Source organism: Galeopterus variegatus, unplaced genomic scaffold (assembly GCF_000696425.1).
Source record: "Galeopterus variegatus unplaced genomic scaffold, G_variegatus-3.0.2 Scaffold5346, whole genome shotgun sequence".
Classification (NCBI taxonomy): domain Eukaryota; kingdom Metazoa; phylum Chordata; class Mammalia; order Dermoptera; family Cynocephalidae; genus Galeopterus; species Galeopterus variegatus.
This window is the reverse complement of record NW_007731457.1, coordinates 130,875-153,587: the sequence shown is the minus strand read 5'-3', so window position 1 is coordinate 153,587 and position 22,713 is coordinate 130,875. Positions and strand designations below refer to the sequence as shown.

Sequence of the window (22,713 nt, the reverse complement as noted above, 5' to 3'; positions counted from 1 at the left end):
AACCTGGCCTGCTGCTTTACCAGGAGCATATTGGCCCAAGGGGGATCATGGCATTTCTGACAATGGCATTCGATGCATTGTAATGAAAGGGTAGAGTCATGGTGAAGACCAGAGCATGGACCCTGGAGCAGATGGGCTCAGGTTCAAATCCTGGCTCCATTACCTGTTACTCGTGTACTGTAAGACCTGACATTCCATGTGCTGCCTTCACATCTTTGAGCCTCACAGGTCCCCAAAGGCCTAACTTTGAGTTCTCCTGCTCTGGCCAGATATTTGCCCCACCCAATGGGAAAGACTCCCCACCTAGGTAGTTTCCCTATCAGTGGGACCACCTGCTCCTCACTCTGTTTCAGCTTAGTGGATTTCACCTTTGTGTGCAGCCATCTCATGCTATTTAAGTCGGGGGAGCCCTCCCTCACCAAAGAACACCTTGTGAAAGTGACCTAAATTCTCTGTGCCTTGGTTTCCTTCTCTGTAAAATGAGAGGTTATCATATGTGAAAGTGACCTAAATTCTCTGTGCCTTGGTTTCCTTCTCTGTAAAATGAGAGGTTATCAAATGAGAGGTACCTACTTCACAGTGTTGCCATGAGCATCGAATGAAATAATGTTTCTAAGGCACTTAAAACAGTGCCTGACACACAGGAAACACTGTGTAAGTGTTTGCAACTCTACTTTGCTATTATTGGTTTAGTGCAGTGATTCTCAAAGTTAAGCTGCACTGGAATCACCTGGAGGGTTTTGCTGCTCTCCAACTCGAGAATGTGTAATTCAGAAGGTCTGAGATGGGGCCAAGAATTTGTATTTCTAAGTTCCTACATAATGCTGTTGCTGCCGGCCTGGGGAACCCCACTTTGGGAACCACTGGATTAGTGTAAATACAGTGTTCCCCCTTGTCCGTGGGGTATATGTTCAAAGACCCCCCCTCTCCCCACCGAGTGGATACCTGGAACTGGGGAGAGTACATAACCTGATTGCCATCAGTCAGAAGATGTTTCCTTCATGTCTTCTACCCACAGATTTAACACCTTTTCCATCTTAACCGAGCACTTATCACATACTGTGCCTGGAGCTTTTGCAGTCTGAGGTGCAACAGCAAAACCAGCACAAATTTCTTTCTCCTTCTTCACAATTTCATTGATAGATTTGTTTTTACCATAGATCTTAGCAAGCTCAGCATACAATTTTTTTTCTTTCCCTATGTTGCCAGTATGGATCTGGCCGTCATATCTTGGGCACGAGGGGTGACAATTAGCTTTGTATCCCACGAATATTCATAACCAATAAAAAAAAGCACAGCACAAAACAAAAGAAAAAATAAATTAATTATATTTTTAAAAAAGAAAGAAAGAAAGAAGGAAAGAAACCCTTTGGGATTAGCCCAGTCTAGATACCCGGTTATACTAGCCTGCTCTCCTGTGGACACAGGAAACTTTGACGCTAAATGGAACCCAGTGCCCTAGTCTATGGGGAGAGGAAAATAAGTGGATATTCTGTCCTCTTTGTTATCCCCAACTCTTCGTTGTGTAGCCACAGATAAACAGCCTCCCTTACATATAATGCAGCTACTTTACATCTTTGAATCCTGCATGGTGAATGGATTTGGATTTTCAAAGCATCCTAACAGCCCTGATTTCCCTCAGCTCAATCTTCAGTACTTTGGGGGAAGATAGAAAACCAAGAAAGTCAGATTCCCTGCACAAGCATCTCCAGGTTTGCCAGACCAGACATGGAAGGTGAAATTTGGTCACGTTCTTAAATTATTCATTCATCCTGGTGGGAGGTTCATCAGATGGACAGATATTTTCCCCATCTCCAGTGATGCTTGACCTCTCCACCTACATATCGATGCCTTCAGAGCATCTGTATAACCTGGGACTGCTGACTGGTTGTTTGACGTTGGTCAACTTCCTTGACTTTTTTTTTTTTTTTTCCTCTTCCATCTCTAAGAAAATGGAAACACTGACTAATCTTCAGGGACCCTCCAGGTACTAATGTGACATCATTCTCAGATGAGAGAGCTCATTAGAGAAAACTATTAATGCACCAAAAAAAAGGGAAAAGTGTGAACTCGGCCTTGAGCGCAATGGCAGACAGCTGTTGGGAGAGCTTGATCCAGGCTGGATGCTTAGCAGAGGGGCTAGATCAAGAAATTTCTGATGTAGGGATCCAAGAAATATGGAGTAAGTAGTAGGGTGCTTGTTCAGTTCTAACCAGTGGAGAAAGGACTGGTTTAGGACTTGGCGGATAAAATGAAAAGCTACTTGACTTACTCAGTGCTGGGAAATGATGATTAATAAAGGCTACTTGAACTGTGCCTACTTGAAGTGTTGGGGATACAGTGGTTAATAAAACATGTTGTCCCAGTGGAGAAAGGACTGGTTTAGGACTTGGCGAATAAAATGAAAAGCTACTTGACTTACTCAATGCTGGGAAATGATGATTAATAAAGGCTACTTGAACTGTGCCTACTTGAAGTGTTGGGGATACAGTGGTTAATAAAACATGTTGTCACTTCCCTCATGGGGACAAGGACGTTAATTAAGGAATTAGATAAATAAATGTGAATCTTCAACCCTGATAAATCTACCTACAACAGAGAGGGACACAGTGCCATGGGAACATGTAACAACTGCACTGGCCCAGAGAGGGGGTCCAGGGAAGGAGCAGCAGGAGAAGCAGCCGGGGCGAGTGCTGCGTCCTAGGAGCGGGATAGGAATGTGCAGGAGGCCTAGGGACATGGTGACTTTGGGGTTAGCAGAGATGTGGCTAGCTACAAAGGTGAGTTTAGCTGGATAATGTTGGATCCTCTGTGTACTTGATTTTTGCTACCTAAAACATCTCTACTTGCAGGATTCCATAGATATTTATTGGCTGAGTACGTATGTGATAGTCTGAATAGTTAGAAAGAAGGATTCTGAGAGAAGAGGAAACAAGTATAGATCCCCAATATTTCAGCTTAAAAGAAAAGAATTCCCTGGAATCCTTTGGGTTGTAACAGCAAAAATGACAAATGGCAAATGCTGGTGGCATTCTATTTCAGAACCTCTCGAGGTATGTTTGTCCCAGTGAGCTGATACTAGGTCTGCTGTACTGTATCTTAAAGACATGGGACCTGCCTGGAGGCTGCCTCCAGGACCGCAGCTAGATGTGCATCCCACTTCCTACCCATGCAGAAGGATGGGGTGTAAGACAGATCTAGAAGTTGCTACGGGAACATCCTGGTCATCGAGGAATATCCTGGGTGTTTTTTACTCATGAAAACATCCCAGAATTCATCCTGAAATCCTCTACTCTCATAACAAGTTGAACATTTTGGGGCATGGCGAGCTGGGCTTATTTTGGTATCTAGGACTACTTTCCTGTCTTGATAGAAAGGCAAAATGTGATGTATAAAATAAGACACGTATGTGGGAGGGTGTATAGTGCATTTGCCTTTGAAATTGTGTTATTTACAGTAAGACAGGAAGATGCATGTACAATTTTGTTGGCACAGGCTGTGGGTTAATTGTCTGGAAGAGCTAGGATTGAAGGCATCTGTAGTTACAGTATTAACTAAGAATAGGCCTTTGCATTGGCTGTTCTGGCACACTCCAAAGTCTTAACTGTAGCTCTCCATATGTTTGCAGATAGGGAAGGGTGATGTTTCCATCAGAGTCCAGCTGGGTGCCCAGGCCTGACTCCTGGTTTCCCATGCAGTCAACTACTAAAACCCAAGGTTATCCCACCACATCTCAGCATGTGCTCTGCCATCTGAGGGTATTTCTAACCTTCCTGTAGGTTTCTGATAATTTGGCCCATTGGACCAAACTGAGGAGGTCAATCATCTGATGGGGTCAAGGAAATGAATATTCAGCAGCCTGAAGAATGGGCTTTGACCAATCCAATTAAAAAATTGTTTGGGCATGCAAGATCATTTCCCACCAAACTCATATATTTTCCTGGGCCAAGGTATTTTTGCATATGTATATGTGAAATATGTTTAGCATCTCTGAGTGACTAGACAGACCAGGAGGATCCAGATACATATTTAACTCACTCTTAAAACTCTTCAGATCCAACTGGCAGGATGAGAAAAACACATGGGCTAAGGAAAACAACATGCGTGCAGGAGACAGGACGTCTGTGCGGCGGGTGAGGCTGAGGGGCAGTGTTGACTTTTTGCTTCCTGCTGCTCCTCTCGGGGAGACATCCAGCTGGTAAATGTGATGCACCAGCCCTGAGCTCAGGAGGCAGGTCCTGATGGGTGATGTGAAGGGGCAGGCCTAAGCACAGTTACAGGAGACCCTTCCCACGTGGCTCTGACTTCACCCCCTGCCCAGGTGTTGTTGTGGGGGAGATCGCACAGAGGAATCCAAGACCAGCGTCAGTGTTGCAGTTTTGCAGCTCTTTATCTGGTGTTGCAGCTCTTTGTTCGGTGTTACAGCGCCTTTTTGCTTGCAAGCAAGGAGAGCACTGGGGAGTGAAGACTTCTAGACCAGGGTCTCCCCGAACAAAGGAAAGCCAAAGTCTTATATAGCCAAAATTTCCACCTTGACTTCCTGCCCAAGTTTCCATTCATGTCTTCCTATGTAAATGAGGGATGCAGTCCTGCTAATTTGTATTGGCTGATTATGGGGCACAGTTCATTGGCCAGCTCTGGAGCCTAATTTGCATCCAGACCTTAGGGTGATGTGAGACTGTTGTTATATCCTATTAGCACATGGGTACAGGTGGGTGCAGGAAGCAGGCAAGCTAAGTTGCAGGAGCCAGAGTTTGCTATTAAGACAGTCAAGAATAAAATTTCTATAATGGTTTCTCAAGTAGAAAAAAAGGGGAAAGGTTTAACAATTGGAAAATGCTCAGGGTTCCCTGCAACAGTGTCTTAGTCTGTTCAGGCTGCTGTAACAAAGTGCCATACACTGGGTGATTTGTAGACAGCAGAAGTCTGTCTCTCACAGTTATGGAGACCGGGAAGTCCAAGAAGAAGGTGCTGACAGATTCAGTGTTTGCTGAGGGCCCATTTCTCAAGGATATTGTCTTCTGGCTATGTCCTCATGGGATGGAAGGGGCAAACAAGCCCCCTGAGGCCTCTTTTATAAGGGCACTAATCCCATTCATGAGGGCCCTACCCTTAGGACCTAATCATCTCCCAAAGGCCCACCTCTTAATACCCTCACCTTGGGGGTTAAGATTTCAGTGTATGGATTTTGGGGGACACAAGCATTCAGACCATAGCATTGGTCTCCTGTTAGTCCGTCACAGCCCCTGGCTCTAGCTGCACTGAACCACTCACCTTCCCAGAGGCCACATCCTCTGGGAAGCCAGCCCTACCACTGGTGGCAGTTCATTCTCTCTGCTAGCTCCTTCCTCTTCTCCTCCTGTCAAATCCCTGTACATGCTCTAGCATCCAACCCAAAAGTCACCTCCTTGCTGTAGACTTCAGGCATGTTGGGAATATCGCTAAGCCGAGGATACCTGTTCTTCCACCGTAGGTCCCTGTGGCTCAGCTCAGAGGTGTACAGACATGAAACATGACTGTATGAAAGGACAGGGCCCTCCCCGTCAGGGGTCAGTGGCTCTTTTCTGTGGGCTCCCACTCATCCCTGCCCATTACTCTTACTTGTACCCGTCCGCTTACCCACCTGTCTCCCTGCACAGGGGGAGTGTTTCTACTGAGCATGAAGTGGGTTTCATTCATCTGTACGTCACCTGGTACTGCCCGGGGCCCAGCGGGGGTCTGTAAGTCCATTAATAATGAGAGTGTGTAAAGACATCTTAAGTTCTTATTAGGGCAGATTGGAGAGGGAAAGGTTCTGGAGGTGTCTAGAGTTTTTGAAGAGTCTTCTTGGGAGAAGTGGGGTTGGAAACTTGACCTTGGAGGGTGTGTGGGATGAAGGGTTGGGAGAGTCTCCATAGCAGGAGGACAGTGGAAACCATGGCACAGAAATGGGGTGATTGTAGGTGTGAGCCTGGGGGACCTCAAGAAGGCCACGCTTATTGGAACAGAGGATTCGCCCCAGGGAGTAGAGAAGAACATCTGGTTTAATAGAGCAAGGGCTGACCTGGGAGCCTTGAACATGAGCAGATGGAGAGAAAACAGGGAGCCATGGCAGGTTCTTGAGGAAGGATGTAATCATCGCGTTGCCTTAGAGAGACAAATTGAAGAGCGGGGTGAAAAGAAGCTATTTAAATCATTCCAGTACGAGGTGATGGATGTCTCAGCTGCTGAAACTAGAGGAAGAATAAAATCTGAGAGGCATTTTGGGAGAAAGACAGGGAGTTCTTGGGAACATATTAGTGTGGAGGCTGAAAAGCCAAACATGAATCACTCAATTTTTCTAGAGTGGCACGGGAAGAAATTTAGTTTCATGGGTGAAAGTGGTTAATTTGGAGGGAGGGGTGACTTTGTAGGGCAGGAAAGATAATGGGTTCACTTTGGGACCCATTCTGTGACGATGGGGCACGTTCAGGAAGTTGTGGGATGGGCAGGGGTCGGTCTGCAGCTCTGTTCTTTCACTCGAGTTGTGTTTTGCCGAGATGACGGCGCTGTGACCTTGTGATCCAACCATAGCTTACTACTGTGACCCCTTAATAGTCTGTAGACAGGTGGGTGTCCGCAAATGACCAGGTAGAAACTTCTCTGACAACGTGAAATGATGACACTCGGTGGAGTGGTGTGTTGGCTCCTTTGCCATCTGCTTCCCCCAGAAGGTGGTAGCTTTGGACTCCACCCCTAGAACATGTGAGTCAGGGGACTTGGCCGAGTGTATGAGTTTGCTGTGGCTTCTGTAACACAGCACCACTAACTGGTTGGCTAAAAACAACAGAAAGGAGGTGAAAGGTCCAAAATCAAGGTGTTGGCAGGGTTAGTTCCTTCTGGATGCTCTGAGACAGAATCCGGTCCGTGCCTCTCCTGGCTTCTGGTGGCTGCGGGTGGCCTCGGCGTTCCCTGGCTTGTAGACGCATCGCTCCAGTCTCTGCCTCTGTCTCCATATTGTCTTCTCCTCTGTGTATCTCTGTGTCTGTTTCCCTTTCTTTCCTTCTGAGAAGGATGTGTCATTGGGTTTAATGTCTATCCTAACCCAGGATAATCTCATCTCAGGATCCTTACCTTAATTGTATCTGCCAAGAGCCCTTTTTCAAATAAGGTCATATTCACAGGAACAGGGGGTTAGGACTTGGACATATTGTTTTTAGGGGCAGGGAGCCAGGGGGAGCCCAATTCAGCCAACTACAGTGTGGGGGAGTCTTTTTATAAATAGAATTTTTGTTCTTTTTTTCCCATGGCAATGGATGGAAAGTAAAATGTTTTCTCAGGATCAAATGAACTGAAAGTCTGTTCTTTAAAAACAACAGTGTCTTGTATCTGCTCCTTTTCAAGAATGTTGATAATAGCAGTTCCGTGGTGCCCCCTGACCCCCAACATATGCTTGGATTATAAAGGAAATGAAAGAAAATACTGGGAACTTCAAAGCATTTCCAAAGAGATGGAAGTGAGGAATGGGTTTTTGTAAATAAATTATTTCATCCCTGAAAGTTTCTGGAAGAAGAGGTTCTCTGTAGTAGGTTTTAGTGGTGTGGAAGGAAGGAGAAGGAGAGGAGGTTTGGATAGAACAGTAGGTTCAGGGGGTGTCCTGACAGTGGGAAACCATGCCTGGTTGTCCTAGGCTTCTTCATGGAACTTGTAAATACAGTTTTTTAAAATATACTGTTTGCTTTGGCAATAGTGATATATGTGAAGCCCAGCAAAGGGGAGAGCCCAGAGATGCCAGGCGGGTTTGGGAATGAGAGCTTAGGCTCTGATGATGAACGTGGGATGAGAAGAAAGAAATTAATTCGGTATATATTTTAAAGAAAAAAAATGAATGCTGAGCAGATATAGAGAGGAGATAAAAGTGCATGTGCAGTCGCGGGCTACGTGGAAGGATGAACTTGTGAAGTCCCGGGATTGCTCTGACACGTTTCTGTTCCCCTGGGGCCCCCAGCACCGTGCAGAGCCTGAAGCAGACCTGTCATAAATACCCACAAATTGAAATAGTGCTCCTTTCATCCTGGCTGTCAGCTCTGAAATCAAAATTGAAATTTAGGAGCTGCTGGGCCTCTCAGGAAAGCTATATTTCATTGTGCAGTGGTTATGCTCAGCTCAGAGATATCAGATCAGCCCCCAAACCAAGGGGAGAAGTTGGGGTGTTTACAGTAGGTCTCCCCAGGTGTTGTTTCCGGAGAAGACCTGGTCAACCCAACATTCACCTTCAGCTAAGTTGGTTTCCCTTTACTGCTTTCTCTGGACAACGTTGGCCCATGCCGAGCTCCTCTGTTCTCTTCTCTTGTCTTCTTTTCAGCATGCTAGAGTCTACAAACTATTTGGGTTGAGAAAAAGAAAGAAGGGTTAAGCCCTACCTACTTTGCCTTGGCCACCTGGGGGGTCTCAGGCACTTCGACTGGAGGGATGGTCAACACTTGACCAACACAAGAAAGAGGCTCCTGCAGACCTTGTAAGTGGGCCCCCAGTCACTGGGAAAAGGATCCCTGGATGCCAGATACTGGGGATTAGGAGGGGACATGGACTACAGATAGGCTGACCTCGTGAGCCCCATGGACTCATGGCCCTGTTGGAAGGGGAACCGCTGGAGAAGAACGGGGAGGGAGTCCTTCTAAGTGTAGGGCTGAAGAGTAAGTCTGGTGACCCTGGTCTAAAGGTAGCTCTGGGTTGGGATGTTCCTCACGTTGCCTTGTGTGTGTAGCTGAGATGCTGGCTGGGGATCACAGGTCACACAGCAGGGCAGTGTGCGGAGCAGCGGGTTAGCACAGTCAGAGGAACTATCTCTTTAGCCCTTGTTCTGGAGAAGCAGAAGCCAGTAAAGAATTCATTAAACACCTCTCATGTCCCAGAATGTTTGGGAGGTCCCCTAAACCCAGCACCCCAAGTGCATTTTAAAGGCCATCCTGCCAACTGGAGAAAAGAAATAGACGGATTCTAAGTGAAAATCTGTTTCTCGTGCTGGGAGCCTGATCCAGTTCATTCCCTGCCCTAGAAAGTGGGTGTTTCTTTGGTTGAACAAGGTCAGGGTAGGACGGTAAAAGCTCTTTTGTTGCAAAGGCAGCTTGGTAACAGGAAATGGGGGCAAAGGACCTCAGCATTCCAAGAGAGAAACCAGAAAACTCAATGCCCTGGAGCATGTGGGATTCAATAAAAGAATCCCTTGGTCTAGAATATGATTTATTCTTAGTGTAAGCAATTTGGTTGTCTGCTTCCCCCACCATTGTTAGATTAGGGAAGAAAAGCAAATGAAGCGTGAAAGGGAAAAGGTCTTGCTCATTGCAGGCCTCCTGACAACTGGGAGACAGGAAAGCAGATGCCCCGATGACAATGAGCAGACATAAAATTGATGACCACATGTCATTCATGCAGATGCCACGTCCATGAACAGACCAGCTGGGTGGCTCCGATGAGGGATCTGACATCCTGTCCTACCTCAAGACATCTGCAGCCATCCCTGTTCCATGTTGTCACACAGTACTTCATGTTTCCGAGATGGTTCTGAATCATCAATGCAGAAATTAAGTTAAATTAAGGATGCAGGAGAATGAATAGTACCTTTGAGAACAGTGTCTGCCGAAAGGAAAACGTCAATACCAAGGGGCGGGCCCTCCACGACAGGAAAAAGCCATGTTAGTTGGACCATCTGGCTCCCCCATGGTTTGGAGCAGCTGAGGCTGCACTCCGTTAGGGTGTGTGCAGTGATCACGGTGGCCGGCCCTGAGAAGGCAGCGGTGGCGCTGCTTGGCAGCGTGGTCCCACGGCTGAGACCAAGGCCAGCTGATCAGGCCACGAGTCCTGCTGCCTCTGCGCTTCTGCAGAGCTGAGCCTCCATGGTCTTCTCCGTGAAATGATGGTTCTCATACTAGAACCTCACAACACGAATGAGACAGTGCACCTAAGGCATAGAGCCTGTCTCAGAATATTTCAGCACTGTTCGTTCTAGGGCTGACATAACGAAGTCGCACAAACCGGCTGGCTTAAAAGCAACAGAAATTTATTCTCTCACAGTTCTGGAATCTAGAAATCTGAAATCAAGGTGTTGGCAGGGCCATGTTCCCCCAAGGTGTTGGCAGGCTCTAGGGGAGGATCCTTCCTTGACTTTCTAGTTTCTGGCAGCTGCCAGCAATCCACGGTGTTCCTCGGCTTGTAGCTGTATCACTACAATCTCTGCCTCCGTCTTTATGTGGCCTTTCCGCCCTCTGTCAGTGTGTCTCTGTCTCTGTGTTCTCTTCTTATTATGAGGACACGAGTCATTGCATTTAGGACCCACCCTAATCCAGTATGACCTCATTTTAACTACTTATATCTGCAGAGACCCTATTTCCAAATAAAATCACACTCTGATATTCTGGGTAGATATGAATTTGGAGGAGACACTGTTCAATTCAATGTACTATTCTCTGGTGTGGTTTACAACTGTCTGAAAGGGGTCCCTTCCACATATGTAACTAGCTCCCTGTCCCAGTCCCCTCTTAACTGGCAGCCTAAATGAGACCTGAAGCCTGTTACCAGGACTTCCTTCCCTCCTTTAGCTTGGAGACATTTTCCCTTTTAAAATGTGTGTACTTAGTGAGGATATTGTTATTATTGTTTTGTTTTAAGTCTTATTAAATGCTGAAGCCCAAGTGTGAAGGTGTTTATTCAGGTCTCATCCACACCCTAATAATAACAATGTGGTTTACAAAGTGGGCCCACATTTGACCTCAGCTGACTGTCCCGGACCTGCAGAAATGTAGGCAGACCAGATGGCCCCATCTTTCAGATGAGAAAAGTGAAGTTGAGAGAAGCCCCATAGCAACGAATGGCAAAAGTCAACTTCAAAGCGAGGGCCCCTGACTCCTCACATGATGGCAGGTGGTGACCAGGTGAGAGGCAGAGCCCTTGCTTTATCATGGACAAGCTGCTACCTTGGACAGGTGGCTTCAGCTCTCCAAACCACTATTTTTCCACCTCTAAAACAGTGGATGAGTTCTTCTTTGGAAAGGTGATGTGAGAATGAAATCAGACCACATGTACGTAGTGCTGTTGGAAATTGCCCAGGAAACGCTATTCTCTCTTCTTTGTCTGGCAGGTGTATTGTCAACAACTCATCTCCTGGTTTTGTTTGCTGCTTACCCTACATCATCCTGGTAGTTTATACCTGAGAAGCGTCCAGTGCAGTGGTGGGGGGTGCACTGGAGGGGGCAGAATGGAGGCAGCGACCCGTGGGTCCCGCAGAATCTGAGCATCTGTCTGGGGTGGGCCCTGAGTGGGTTTCCTGGGGCGGTGCCTCCACTCTGCCATCTGGTACTCGCACACACGTGTCCCGGGCCTGCTATTTGCAATCACATCTCCCCAAGCAGGGGGTCTTCCCATCTGTATTTCCCAGTTCTTCTCGGGCCAGCCTGATCTAGAGAGAGGGAACATGTGACACTCTGTGGGATCTGCCTGGAAAAGAGACTTTCATAAATAACTCAGAGCTGCAGGGGGACCTGGGGAAGGGCTGGTGGAGGAGTTCTATGTGAACATCCAGGATTGTTCAGAAATACACGCATCTACAAAGCAGGCTAGTGCCAAGCTCTCAGTAGCAGAAGAACGAGAGCTAAATCTCATCCCCAAGTTCCAGCCTGGCGCTGTGGTGGGTTCTTTGATCACTCGACTCCAGAGAAGGGCATTGGCTTGGTCCTTTGAGGCAGACTGGAAAACAAGTCTTAAGGTAGAGTCTGGCTTTGAGTTTAGGGCTGAGCAATTGCTGTGTCTTGAGGCTGTGGGTCACCCATTGAAATGAGCTGGTACCTTGTAGCCTGGCTTCCTGCAGCTGCCCCTAAGTAATTATTCAATCTGATTGCTACAGCATGCTCAAGATCATCTTGCAGGATGCAGTCTCTTAGGAAAGACTTTTGGTTACTTGGAGACTCCTAGGGTATAGATTCCCACTGGGGTGGGGCCGTATGCACACTCCCTACCGCGTCTCCCTGAATCCAGGTATATCTTTTGGGGAGGGTCACAGTTGATGCAGATGCAGCTACCAGCCTGAAGCACTGCTCCCAGGATGGTGTCCACGGGCACCTCAGCAGCCTGGAAACTGGGCTGCAAGGGTCTGGTCTCTCCATTAGTGCTCTGGGCTTGGGGCCACAGGAGCTCTTCGAGAGAAGGTGCTGCTTATGGTGAGCTCCACAGTGGGAAGTCTTGGGCTGAAAATGGGGCTGCTGAAAACATGCAGGGAAAAGAAAAGGGCCAGGATGGTGGTAGAAACAGGTTCTCACAACATTAGCCAGCCCTTCAAAGCAGAGGGTTCCAGCTGGTGAAGCAGGTGAAAGGAGCTTTTTTCTTTTTTCCATGTAGCCAGGCACCATATACTCCCCTGGCAATGAGTGCCTCAGAGTCAGGCAGGCATGAATCAAAAGGGTATACAGAATTGGAGGGAGATGTTTAAGTATCTGGGCCTGGTAGAGAAAGAAAGAAGGAGAAGAGAATAAGGATTTAGAATTCTCTGAGTTCCAAGTCACCCCAGGTCGAATGAGATATATCCCTGCCCTTGGCTTAGAAAGAAGAATAAAGCAATCTGGCCTAAATGGCAAATGTATACAGCGAGGCAGATGGGAAATGCTCAAACCAGAGGCCACTGTTTCTTTTTCAAAGAAGATTTCTAATTTTTTAAATAAAGAATAGGGCACACAAAATGGCCCATTTGTCAGCAGTTGATTGGGTCACCACGTGGCTGATTGAATTTTTAAGGCCAGCTGACATACCCAATTAATGGTAGATTGGGAGTCCCTCTCTAGGTGTGACTTCAGACTTGTCTGTTTACTTTCATTTGGTGAAAAGGGATCTTAGCAGGGTCCTACTGGGCTCAAGTTATTCCAGGGTGGTGAATCCTTGGCTGACTTAATCAGATGTTTCCCTAGAGCTACTGTTCTGTGAAATGAAGAGCTACAGCTGAAGGACTGTTGTTTGGTTGCTTGGAAACTAGTACTTTTGCTACCCAGAGTCATCACCAAGCCCTTCTAGGGAGGTAAGGCGAGCTGCCACCAGCCCCCCAAGTCCTGAATTTCTCAGAAGCCAGGCATAAGTCAGTGGAGGAAGAAGGAGATTTTGCTGGCAATTGTCCCATCAAAGACAACTTGAGTCTCTGCAAGGGGCATGAGCCTGTCTGTTCCCCACTTCTGGCTCTGTCTGTTGTGGCAGCACACCGTAGCTCACGTGCATTTGCACGGACTGCGCCATACCGCGATGTCGTGTAAGAATGGCTGCTCATCTAGAGAAATCAGGAGTGATTCCACGCCATTGTGCAAACAGAGACAGGGAGGCCCAGAGTGGTTAGTTGGAAAAGTAAGCAGCTTTGGCTTCAATGTTGTTCCCACTAGCATTTCTTAGTTAACGCCATCCCTTCCTCTGTGGCTAAACAGGAGATATTATAGATGCCTCCTAGTCCAGGCTCCATCTGTGGGCCGGACGGCTCCTGCCAGTTCAGAAGCTCTGAGAGAAGGTCCGAGCGTCCTCCTATAGCCCGCATCCCTCCTTGAAGAGCCTGCCTAGTTCATGGTTAAGCCTGAACATTTTTCTCCAGGTCCACAGGTTGGTGAGGATCAAATTATTCAAGTCCTATATTAGTGCTATGGGAGTGGCCAAGAGCAATGGTCAGCCTGGTGTGAGGTCACAACCGGTGCTTTTGGCCACACTGCAGCGGATACCATACCATGATATCCCCCAGATCGTGTGTGTGTGTGTGTGTGTGTGTGTGAGAGAGAGAGAGAGAGAGAGAGGATGGTCTCTCCCTGCTATAGGAGGTCCATTTGAAAGTGGTGAGCTAGTCTATGGGTAAAACGTGCCTCTCCTTTTTTTTTTTCTTCTTTTTGGTGGCCAGCCTTAAGGAGGTCCAAACCCTTGACCTTGGTGTTATCAGCACCATGCTCTGCCAAGAGAGCTAACTGGCCAGTCCCTTAAAACCTGCCTCTCCTGAAGCACATGTCAGGACAGTTCAGTCGTGCTGATCCACAGATACCTGTGCATTTCTCTCTCTCTCATCTTCCCCTTCTCTGTTCTTTGGATCCCTCCTTCCATCCATTGCTCTCATTCATTTCCTCATTTGTTCAGCACTTATTCATCATGTGCCCGTTGTGAGCTGAGCCCTGGGCTGCGGGCGCCCCTGCCCCCAGGAAGGCTGTGACCTGGCATGCACTTGCCTTCTCCTTCTGCCTCTCTCCTCGGCTGTGCCTTGCCAAGTGGGCAACGATTCCCCGTATTCACTTCCTCACTCTGCCAGAAGGACAGACAGCATTTTCCCGAGCAGGGACAGTCCTTCTATGCATGGGTTTTGCGCACTCACTGTGTGGCTTCCAGAGCCATGGACCTATAGGAGATGCCCAAGGCAGGGCTGTAGTCCCCAGCCCCAAGTAGCTTAGGGACCTGGCAGGGAAAGAAGCGTAACACATAAAAAATAGATGGCACTAGATAAAGGTCAACGGTATATGTCATTGTGTACCTGGAGGTTCTGGTGGCTGGAGCGTTCTGGAAGGCCTTGAACAGGCCGGATGTGCAGGTGCTGGAGCAGAGTCTCGGGCGTGATGAGGGAGGAAGATCCATGGCTTGAAGGTGGGAACCCCAAAGTCTGCTCTTCCTGGGGTGGAGGGCATTGGGGCAAGCAAAGTAAAACCTCTTCCAAAATGACTGGAGCCAGTGCTGCTGGGCCCTCCAGAGGGTCAGTCCTGCAGCTCAGGATTGCCGGGCAGCCCCTTCTGTTGTCCAGGGCTGGTGGAAAGGGCTCAAGAGCAGGAGGGAGAGCCCCGGCAGCAGGTTGTTGTCTCAGTGTATCCCCCATCAGAAGAGTGAAGAGTGTCGGGATCTCTCATTTCAGTGGGAGAAGGGGGAAGCTGGATGTGGTGGTTGAGGTGGAAGAAAGCTCCCTCGCTGCAGGGAAGGAGGGTGGCTGGTGGAGAGATGCTCACCCAGGGGAGGAGAGGAGATGGGTCTGCTCTGGGCATTGGGCTCTTGCCCCTCCAGGCCTTTCACACCATCTCCATTTCCTTTTCTGATGACTAGTTTATTGCATTTTAAAGATGAACACAGTGTGAGACATTACATTTTCCTTGATCGCTTGACATCTAGAGATAAAAACCAATCTCTCTGTAAATCACACATCGATTTTTCTCGTTTCTGTGTAGCAGTCGGCCTCAGCCATGGCTGAGGAGTGCATTATGGTGCAGTCTTGTTTTATTAGGAATCTGAGCACATGTCCTTTATGGCCCATTGCCATGTCTTCTCACTGATGATGCCCAGTGTGAAACCAGAGATGGCCGCATGAAACTTTAATGATAATCCATCAGGCCACAGAGACCCCACTCAGAGGCTTTCCTGCAACATGAGCCTGGGGGGCCAGGTGTCTGTAAAGCCCCCTTTCCTCCTGTGTGGCTCCATTCCTATGAAGCATCACACCAAGCGACTCTCAGTGCATATCCGTGCTCCTGGTTCCTCATCGTTCCCAAAAACATAGAGCTGCCTAAGGTTTTTAAAAATGGGCAGCACATAAAAAAGTATAAAACAGTAGCTGGCATGTGGTAACTGCTTAATGATGTTGCCTGTTATTTTTAACATCATTAAGATTAATTATGACCAAATTATATGCATATGATAATCTCTTATAGTTTGCTCATGTGCCAAATGGGGACGAGAATGCCAGCCTTCTGCCCCATCGAGCAGGGCGTGCCTGCGTTGGCCATCGGTAGGAGCTTAACGCACACATACAGAATGAATGATGTGGCCTGTCCACCGTCAGGTCTGAAAAAGTTGAAGGTGTTTATTGCTGTTCCCCCAAATGCATATGTTGTCCTGCAGGGCATTTATTGGGTGTGTGGCTCCTTTGGCCAATGTGACAGGGTATCAGCTCAGGTGTTCTGAGAAGCAGGTGCCAAGAAGGGATTAGATCTGCAAGAGATTTATTGGGGGAGATGCCTGTGAAGGATAAAAAGGAGAGAGCAGGAGCTGGTGGACTGCCATGCAGGCCTGGCACCCAGAAAGGAGAGGGGGCAGGAAGGGGGCCTGGGGAGGAGGATCCTCCAACCACAGGGCAGTTCCAAGACTGGTGGGAGTCCCATGTCCTTCCAGGCTGGGCCTACACTGGTCCCCCCATGCTTAGTCACTGGCTGGGAGAGTTGGGGGTGGGGAGAGGAGGTGGTGGAGTGGGACTTGAGACAGGCACTGGGCTCCCCACAGGAGATCAGAGGACACATTTTCATGGCCACCGCAGATGGGACTACACCTGGGACAGGCTGTAACCTCTGCAGACATAGAACAGGATATCCCAGCTTTCCTTTGCCCCTTGCTTTGGTTTCCATAGCTCATCTGTAATTGATGGGCAGAGCTCTGGGTGTGTTTGCTGAAGCTTCCTCAGGAGACAGTGAGAAACTTGAGTAAGCCCTGGGGGTGGGGATAGTTGGAACAAGTCATGAGTTTATCATAGATCAATTGCATGACATTGTCCCGGAGCCCTCACACTGGATCCCAATAAGAAAGCACTGAATATGGGCCGGCCCGGTGGCGCACTGCTATAGTGCACTGCTTGGGAAGTGCGGTGGTGCTCCCGCCGAGGGTTCGGATCCCACATACAGACCGGTTCCCGCTCACTGGCTGAGCGAGGCGCGGGAGCAACACCGAGGGCTGCGATCCCGTTGCCGGTCCTGGTCTGGTATGGGGGCGACACTGAGGGTTGTGATCCGTTGCCGGACACGGAAAAAAAAAAAAAAAAAAAAAAAAGAAAGCACTGAATATGTTCACAGCAACCCTTTGGAAATAAGGAAGTTGAGGCTAAGAGGCAGAATGACACATTTAATTTCCCTACTGCCATCAAGCCCCGCCCCCCCCATGCCCCACTGCCACTGCTACTGCCACCGCCATTTTGTTGGTGACCAGATCTGAGAATTCACCTTTGGTTTTCTGGCTCCTGGCCCGCTGTCTCCAACACCTTGAAGCTCACTGTATTTTAGTGGAAAGATAATAGACGCAGAAATTTGAGTATGTGCACTGACATCTGAACTTCCTAAAGAACCTGCTGAATGGTTGGTTTATTCAACAGTGTATCAACACTGGGAACCATGCCCGGTGCCCTTGGGGATACCAAAGCCTTAAGAGCAGATCTTGGTCTCCATCATGTCTACAACGTCCACCAGCAGCCTAGCCTACCAAAAGAATGATTCTCTGTGGGGTGAGAGCAGCAGACCCCACAAAGATCAAGGTCTGGGGGTGATATCTGGAAATAGAGCGGGTCTCTGTTCTATTTCTTTGGTGGTCTGTTTAATGAATAACTGATTTATTTTCAAATTTCCAATAATATTAGATATGGTGTAAGTTTTACATCTAAAGTGGGCACACATGGGTTTTTCCATTTGTTTTTTCTGCAATGTGTGTCTTTTTGTATTATGGTAAAATATACATAACACAAACTTTACTATTCTAACCATTTTAAGTGTACAGTTCTGTGGTACTGAGTACATTTATACTGTTGTGCAGCTGTCACCACTGTTTATCTCAAGAACTTTTTCATCTTCCCAAACTGAAACTCTAATTATTAAACCCCATCTCCCCATTTCTCTCAACCCCTAGCCCCCAGCAACCCCCATTGTACTTTCTGTCTCTATGGATTTAACTACTCTAGTGACCTCATATAAGTGGGGATTATATAGTACCATATTTGTCCTTTTGTGACTGGCTTATTTCTCTTAGCATCATGTCCTCAAGGTTCATTCATGAGGTAGCATGTGTCAGGATTTTCTTCCTTTTTAAGGCTGAATAATATTCCATTTTGTGTAATTCATGGGTTTTTGAAGGTTGTGAACCTCTGCTCAGTTGCCCTGTAGTTGAGAGACACTAGAAAGATGAGTCCCACACAAGGACAAAGGCATGTTGACTGTCATGGGCTCTGGGATCACATCAGCTTGTATTAAGGCATTTTCTTGAGTCAGAGCCACTGGTGAATAGTGTAAACTCCAGGCCATTTTGAGAGCCCAGTGAGTGAGGAAGTGTGGCCAGGGTAGAAGTTGTTTGCTAAATGTGATCTAAAAGCCAAGAGGGAATCCTGCTCGTTCACATCTGGTCATCTCTCGAAGGCCTGGCCAGGTCCAGCTGCACCAATGACTGCACCATATGTCAGCATTAAAGAAGTAGTGTTGGCAGTTCTGGTGGCAGGAGGGGCAGAGACAGCAGGCCTCGGTTCCTGCCTCAGTTGTATATCCAAGTCCTGGGGAGATAGTTGCTTGGATCAGCTCCTGGGGGGCCACTCTCTGCCTCTGGGGCTCCTCCAGGCTGCCCAGTGGCCCCTGGGATGGCCACAGATACAGGGGACCCAAGGATCCTTAAGGACAGTGTCATTTCATTTATCCATTTATCCTATTATGTACTAAGCATGCACCTTACTGCTGGAGATTTGCAGGATGGTGAAGGAAACAGACACAGGCATCTCTCACCCAGTGGGGGTGATGGATGCTTCACCTTCCCTTGGAGGCTTCTTCCTCTCCCTGCATCATTTTTCTTCATGGCCCTTATCCCTATCTGACATTAAATTCTCTCTCTATCGGTTTGGTCTTCTCCATCTCCCCTGTAAGAAACAAGGTCCAAAAGGTCAGGGACTGCTTTATTTATGGCTGCCCCTCAAGCACCTAGAACTATCTGTAGCCCGATGCAGTCACTGAGCTATTCAACAAAAGAAATAATTGCAATAAACACGCAATTCAAATTGTGGTGAAAGTCAAGTAGAAGTTGCTCTGGGGAAGGTTTCTCTGAGGAAGTTGCATGAAAACTGAGATCCAATTCAACAAAAGAAATAATTGCAATAAACACGCAATTCAAATTGTGGTGAAAGTCAAGTAGAAGGTGCTCTGGGGAAGGTTTCTCTGAGGAAGTTGCATGAAAACTGAGATCCAAGGGAGAGAGATTGCAGGCGGAGAGAGGCAGAGCCACAGAGAAAGCAGTGGTGCAAGGGCCCCGAGGTTGAGGGCAAAGGACTGCTGAAAGGCCAGGTGACTGGAAGCGAGGGGAAAGACAGGGAGGGTCACATGGTCCAGGGCCTTCAGACCGTGTGAACATTTTAACTTCCTCCTAAATGCAGAGGAAAACCACTGGAGGGTTTTTAGCAGAGGAGAGGAAAGAGATGCTGAGATCTGTGTTTTCAAAAGGTCCCCCTGACTCAGCAGTTTGCCTTCTAAGTGTATACCCCTTTGGGCTATGGTTCTTTCCAGACTAATTGTCTTTCCACGTTGACTGTAGCCAATAAGGGATGACAGTTACAGCCAGCATCATGCAGTGCCCTACAGTTGGGAAGCCTTTCACACACACCATCTCACTGGATCCTCACCTCCTCCTTAGGGGTAGCTGTTATTACTGTCCTCCCTGGTCTAGAGCCGAGGCACAGGGCCCTGTGATAATAAGGCATTCTGCTGGTAAATGATCTGAGATCACCCAGATCATCCTCGCTCATAAATTTACATCCAGCCTAAGAGCTTGTGGCCACAGTAGCTCCTAGCAGCTTGGTGATCCACGTCCCGCTCTGCCTGCCTATTGCAGATCATCGCTAAGCTGGCCCCTGGAGGAGCCCAGACAAGCTGAGAGCTGCATGCTGTCTGGGCTCTCAAGGTTGATGAAAAATTTCCCATTACCTTGCTACAAGCATCAGGTCGAGTTATGAGTCAGACGCTCCTTTGCTGGATGGGGAAAAAGAAATTCTCTTCCTGGGGCACCTTAGAACACAAAGATAAACCTGACAAATGGTTGTTACTGGCTTAAAAAATAGCCACCTAGTGGTTGACCTGCTTTTAAAAGTTCGTGGCTGCAGGGGAATATTGCTGGTGATTTCATTTAAAGGGAAAGTGCCCAGCCCTAGCCCTCCAGGTCCCTGGACCTCCCAGGTTCAGTTCGCTGCATGCCAGCAGTGGGTATCCCCAGTCACACTGATCTGATCCCCCTATCCCTGGACAGATGACCCTTTGTGATTGGTCTGTGGGGACATTGTGCCTAAACTCCCCACCCCCAGCCATACTGATATTCATTTTTCTCTCCTATTGCTGGGCTATAAATTGCAGGTGAGTAATATAACTTCCACAAGGAGTAGGATCAGACCCAAACTCCTGGGCTCAGAACACCAGACTCTGATAACATGGTCTCCAGTATCTCTGGAGGTTTTGTCTGTCCCTCCTCTCCATCTGTCCAGCTACAGCCATCCATGGTCTGCCCTCTTGACTCTGCCATGTGGACTCTTCTTGTTGCATGAGACAGAAGGCCACTGGGCCACCTTAGGGGAAAGAGGGTCATGGAAGGGGTCCACAGGGCCAAAAATGTGAGGAAAGCTGTCATGTCTAATGACCTGTGCCCCTAACCAATCCCACAATTACCCACCAAGGGGGTCCACTTTAGTTACTGTTATGGATGAACCAAGGGAAATCTGGGGGTGGGGGAACATTATTCCAAACTGTAGAAATACCCCCTGCCCTTGGTGAGCACGGAGGAGCTTTGCCCTTGTCCCCACGACAGCTTTACCACTGAGAAGACCCGAGGTTCTAAAACCAAAGGGCACGGAACAGCACACGGCTCCCCCGGACTCTCTGCTTTCTGTGAGTCACAGAGTTTCTGAGACCCCAGACTGTCTCCCATCCAAAACGTCAGCCATTAGGACAGTCCCTCACTTGACAACATGGAACTTCCAGAGCCAGACACCTGATGAGGTTCAGAGAGAGTAGAAGAGGGGTGGGTTGTTGGGGGTGGGGGTGGGGGAAGAGTTGTGTGAAGGAGGCCTGTGGGTCTGCCCATTGGACGCTAACAACAGAGCCTGTGGCAAAATAGCACCAAGGCTAAAGGGAATCAGGCATTGGATCCAAAGGAAATTGAATAAAACAAATAAAGCTTTATTAAGGTCGGCAGGAGAGGACAAGACCAGCAGAGGCAGTGGAAGCAACAGAGGCGCAGTCACATTTGCTGGGGGCCGCCGGGCTCCCGGGAGCAGGCTTTGAGAATGGAGCTGGGTGCGATCGGGTGAGCTGGGTTTGCCTCCATGGACTGGGCACCGACTTCTGCCTCTGTCCTGGGAAATTCCTTTAAGCCCCAGGTCAAAACTCGGTTTTTTTCATGAAGCCCTGGTTGACTCCTTCAAACCAAGCTGGTCACTGCATCTTGGAGTGCCCTGTTTCCTTTGTCAGAATGTTTGTGTTTCAATATGTCCCCAGTGCTGAGCAAATGCTTGGTACAGAGGAGGTGCTCAGTAAGCATTTGTAGATTGAATAAATATGACACGGATAAGTGAATTTTATTTTATTCAATACAATCACGAGATGGGGAGACTAAGTTTGTGAACCGCTCAGAAAGCTCTTAATTATTGTGAATTCTCCCAAGCGGTATTTCCTGCGTTCCACAAAATACAGGTTCTGCAAGGTGTTAACAGGTGTTATCTAATAAAAGGGATCTGTTGTCAAATATGTTTGGGAAGCAAAGTATTACAGGTTTCTTTCCTGTAGGGAATTCTTCAAGCCTTTAAAATGTTAATGTGGATTCTGAATCTTTAAGAGAAGCATATTCAAGGTTTCCAAAATTCATTAGGTTGGACTGTATGAAATTGTGATTTTGTAGTTTTAAAAAAAAGTGTTTTAAATAGCAACGGTGTCATATGGTTCAACCTAATTTTTGAGTATGGAGTCCTTTCAAATGTTACTGGTGTTCCATGGAGCTCAATTTGGAAAACGTTGATCTCTAGGACGTTGTTTTTCGTTTGGAGGTGATGAAGGAGAGTAAGGTGGGAAGGTTCATGGATGAGAACCTAAGTCACGCTGGGGCTTCTTCTGTCCCAGGAGACTCTGATGTGCTTTGAGGGGTGGGTGATCTTTAGAAAATCATCTCCCTGAAGATTCAGGTGGAGTTCTCTCTGCCTCCACCCCATGGCAGCTGTTTGAAAACCACAATTTAGGGGAAGAACCCTGAGGAAGACCCAATGCCTGACTGCTGGAGGCCAAGGCCTGTGTCCTCCTCCCAAACAAACAACAGCCTAGTTGGGCTTTAAAAGAAGAGCCACAGTGGACAATAGTGAACACAGACGATCCCAAGTCAGACCTGGGTGAGGCTGAACTGTCCAGGCATCCAGGTTGTCTGTCTATAGTTGAAGAAGAGGAGTTATGTTGAGGAGGGACATAGCAGGAAGGTCTGAGCAAATAAGATCAAGGCAACAGACACTTCTCCTGCGGGGGAACCTGACAGCAGCACATCCACAGACCCCTGGGTCCCTATAAGAAGGTCAGGTTTCACCAACTCATTATTTCTTGTGCATCCTAGACTCTCCCAGAGCTGTGTCTATACCTGCTGTTCATATCTGCCCATAACTTGCCCCAGAATGGAGCTCCTGTGCCTGATCAACAGTAGATTCCCTGTATTCTTTCCTCTTCTTTGTGAAAATAGCATGACCCTGCTTGCCTTTCTCTCATGCTCTCCTTGCTTTCTGATGTCTCTTGATCTGACCGTTGCACGTTGCTCATGAGGACATCAGCCAACAAACAGAGTTCCTTTTCCCTGGAGATGAACGGTGATGGTGGGACTCCTGAACCAGATGATCTTATACAAGTGGGAAGAGCAGAAAGTTCGAGCTTGACAGACATAGGTTCAAAACGTGGTATGACTCAGAGAAAGTTACCCTGTCTGGGATCAAGCTTTCATATCTTTAAAATACAGACATTGGGGCCGGCC

General features: G+C 47.9%; 1 protein-coding gene across 1 annotated transcript in view; it reads left to right on the top strand.

Moving 5' to 3' along the window:
- Positions 1–15,675: 15,675 nt before the first annotated feature.
- Positions 15,676–22,713, top strand: part of LOC103604702 (zinc transporter ZIP11-like) — a 113,603-nt gene continuing 106,565 nt past the window's right edge. Inside the window, exon 1 of the mRNA XM_008589278.1 lies at positions 15,676–15,724. Within this exon, the coding sequence (XP_008587500.1) occupies positions 15,676–15,724 (49 nt within the window). The remainder of the gene's footprint in view (positions 15,725–22,713) is intronic.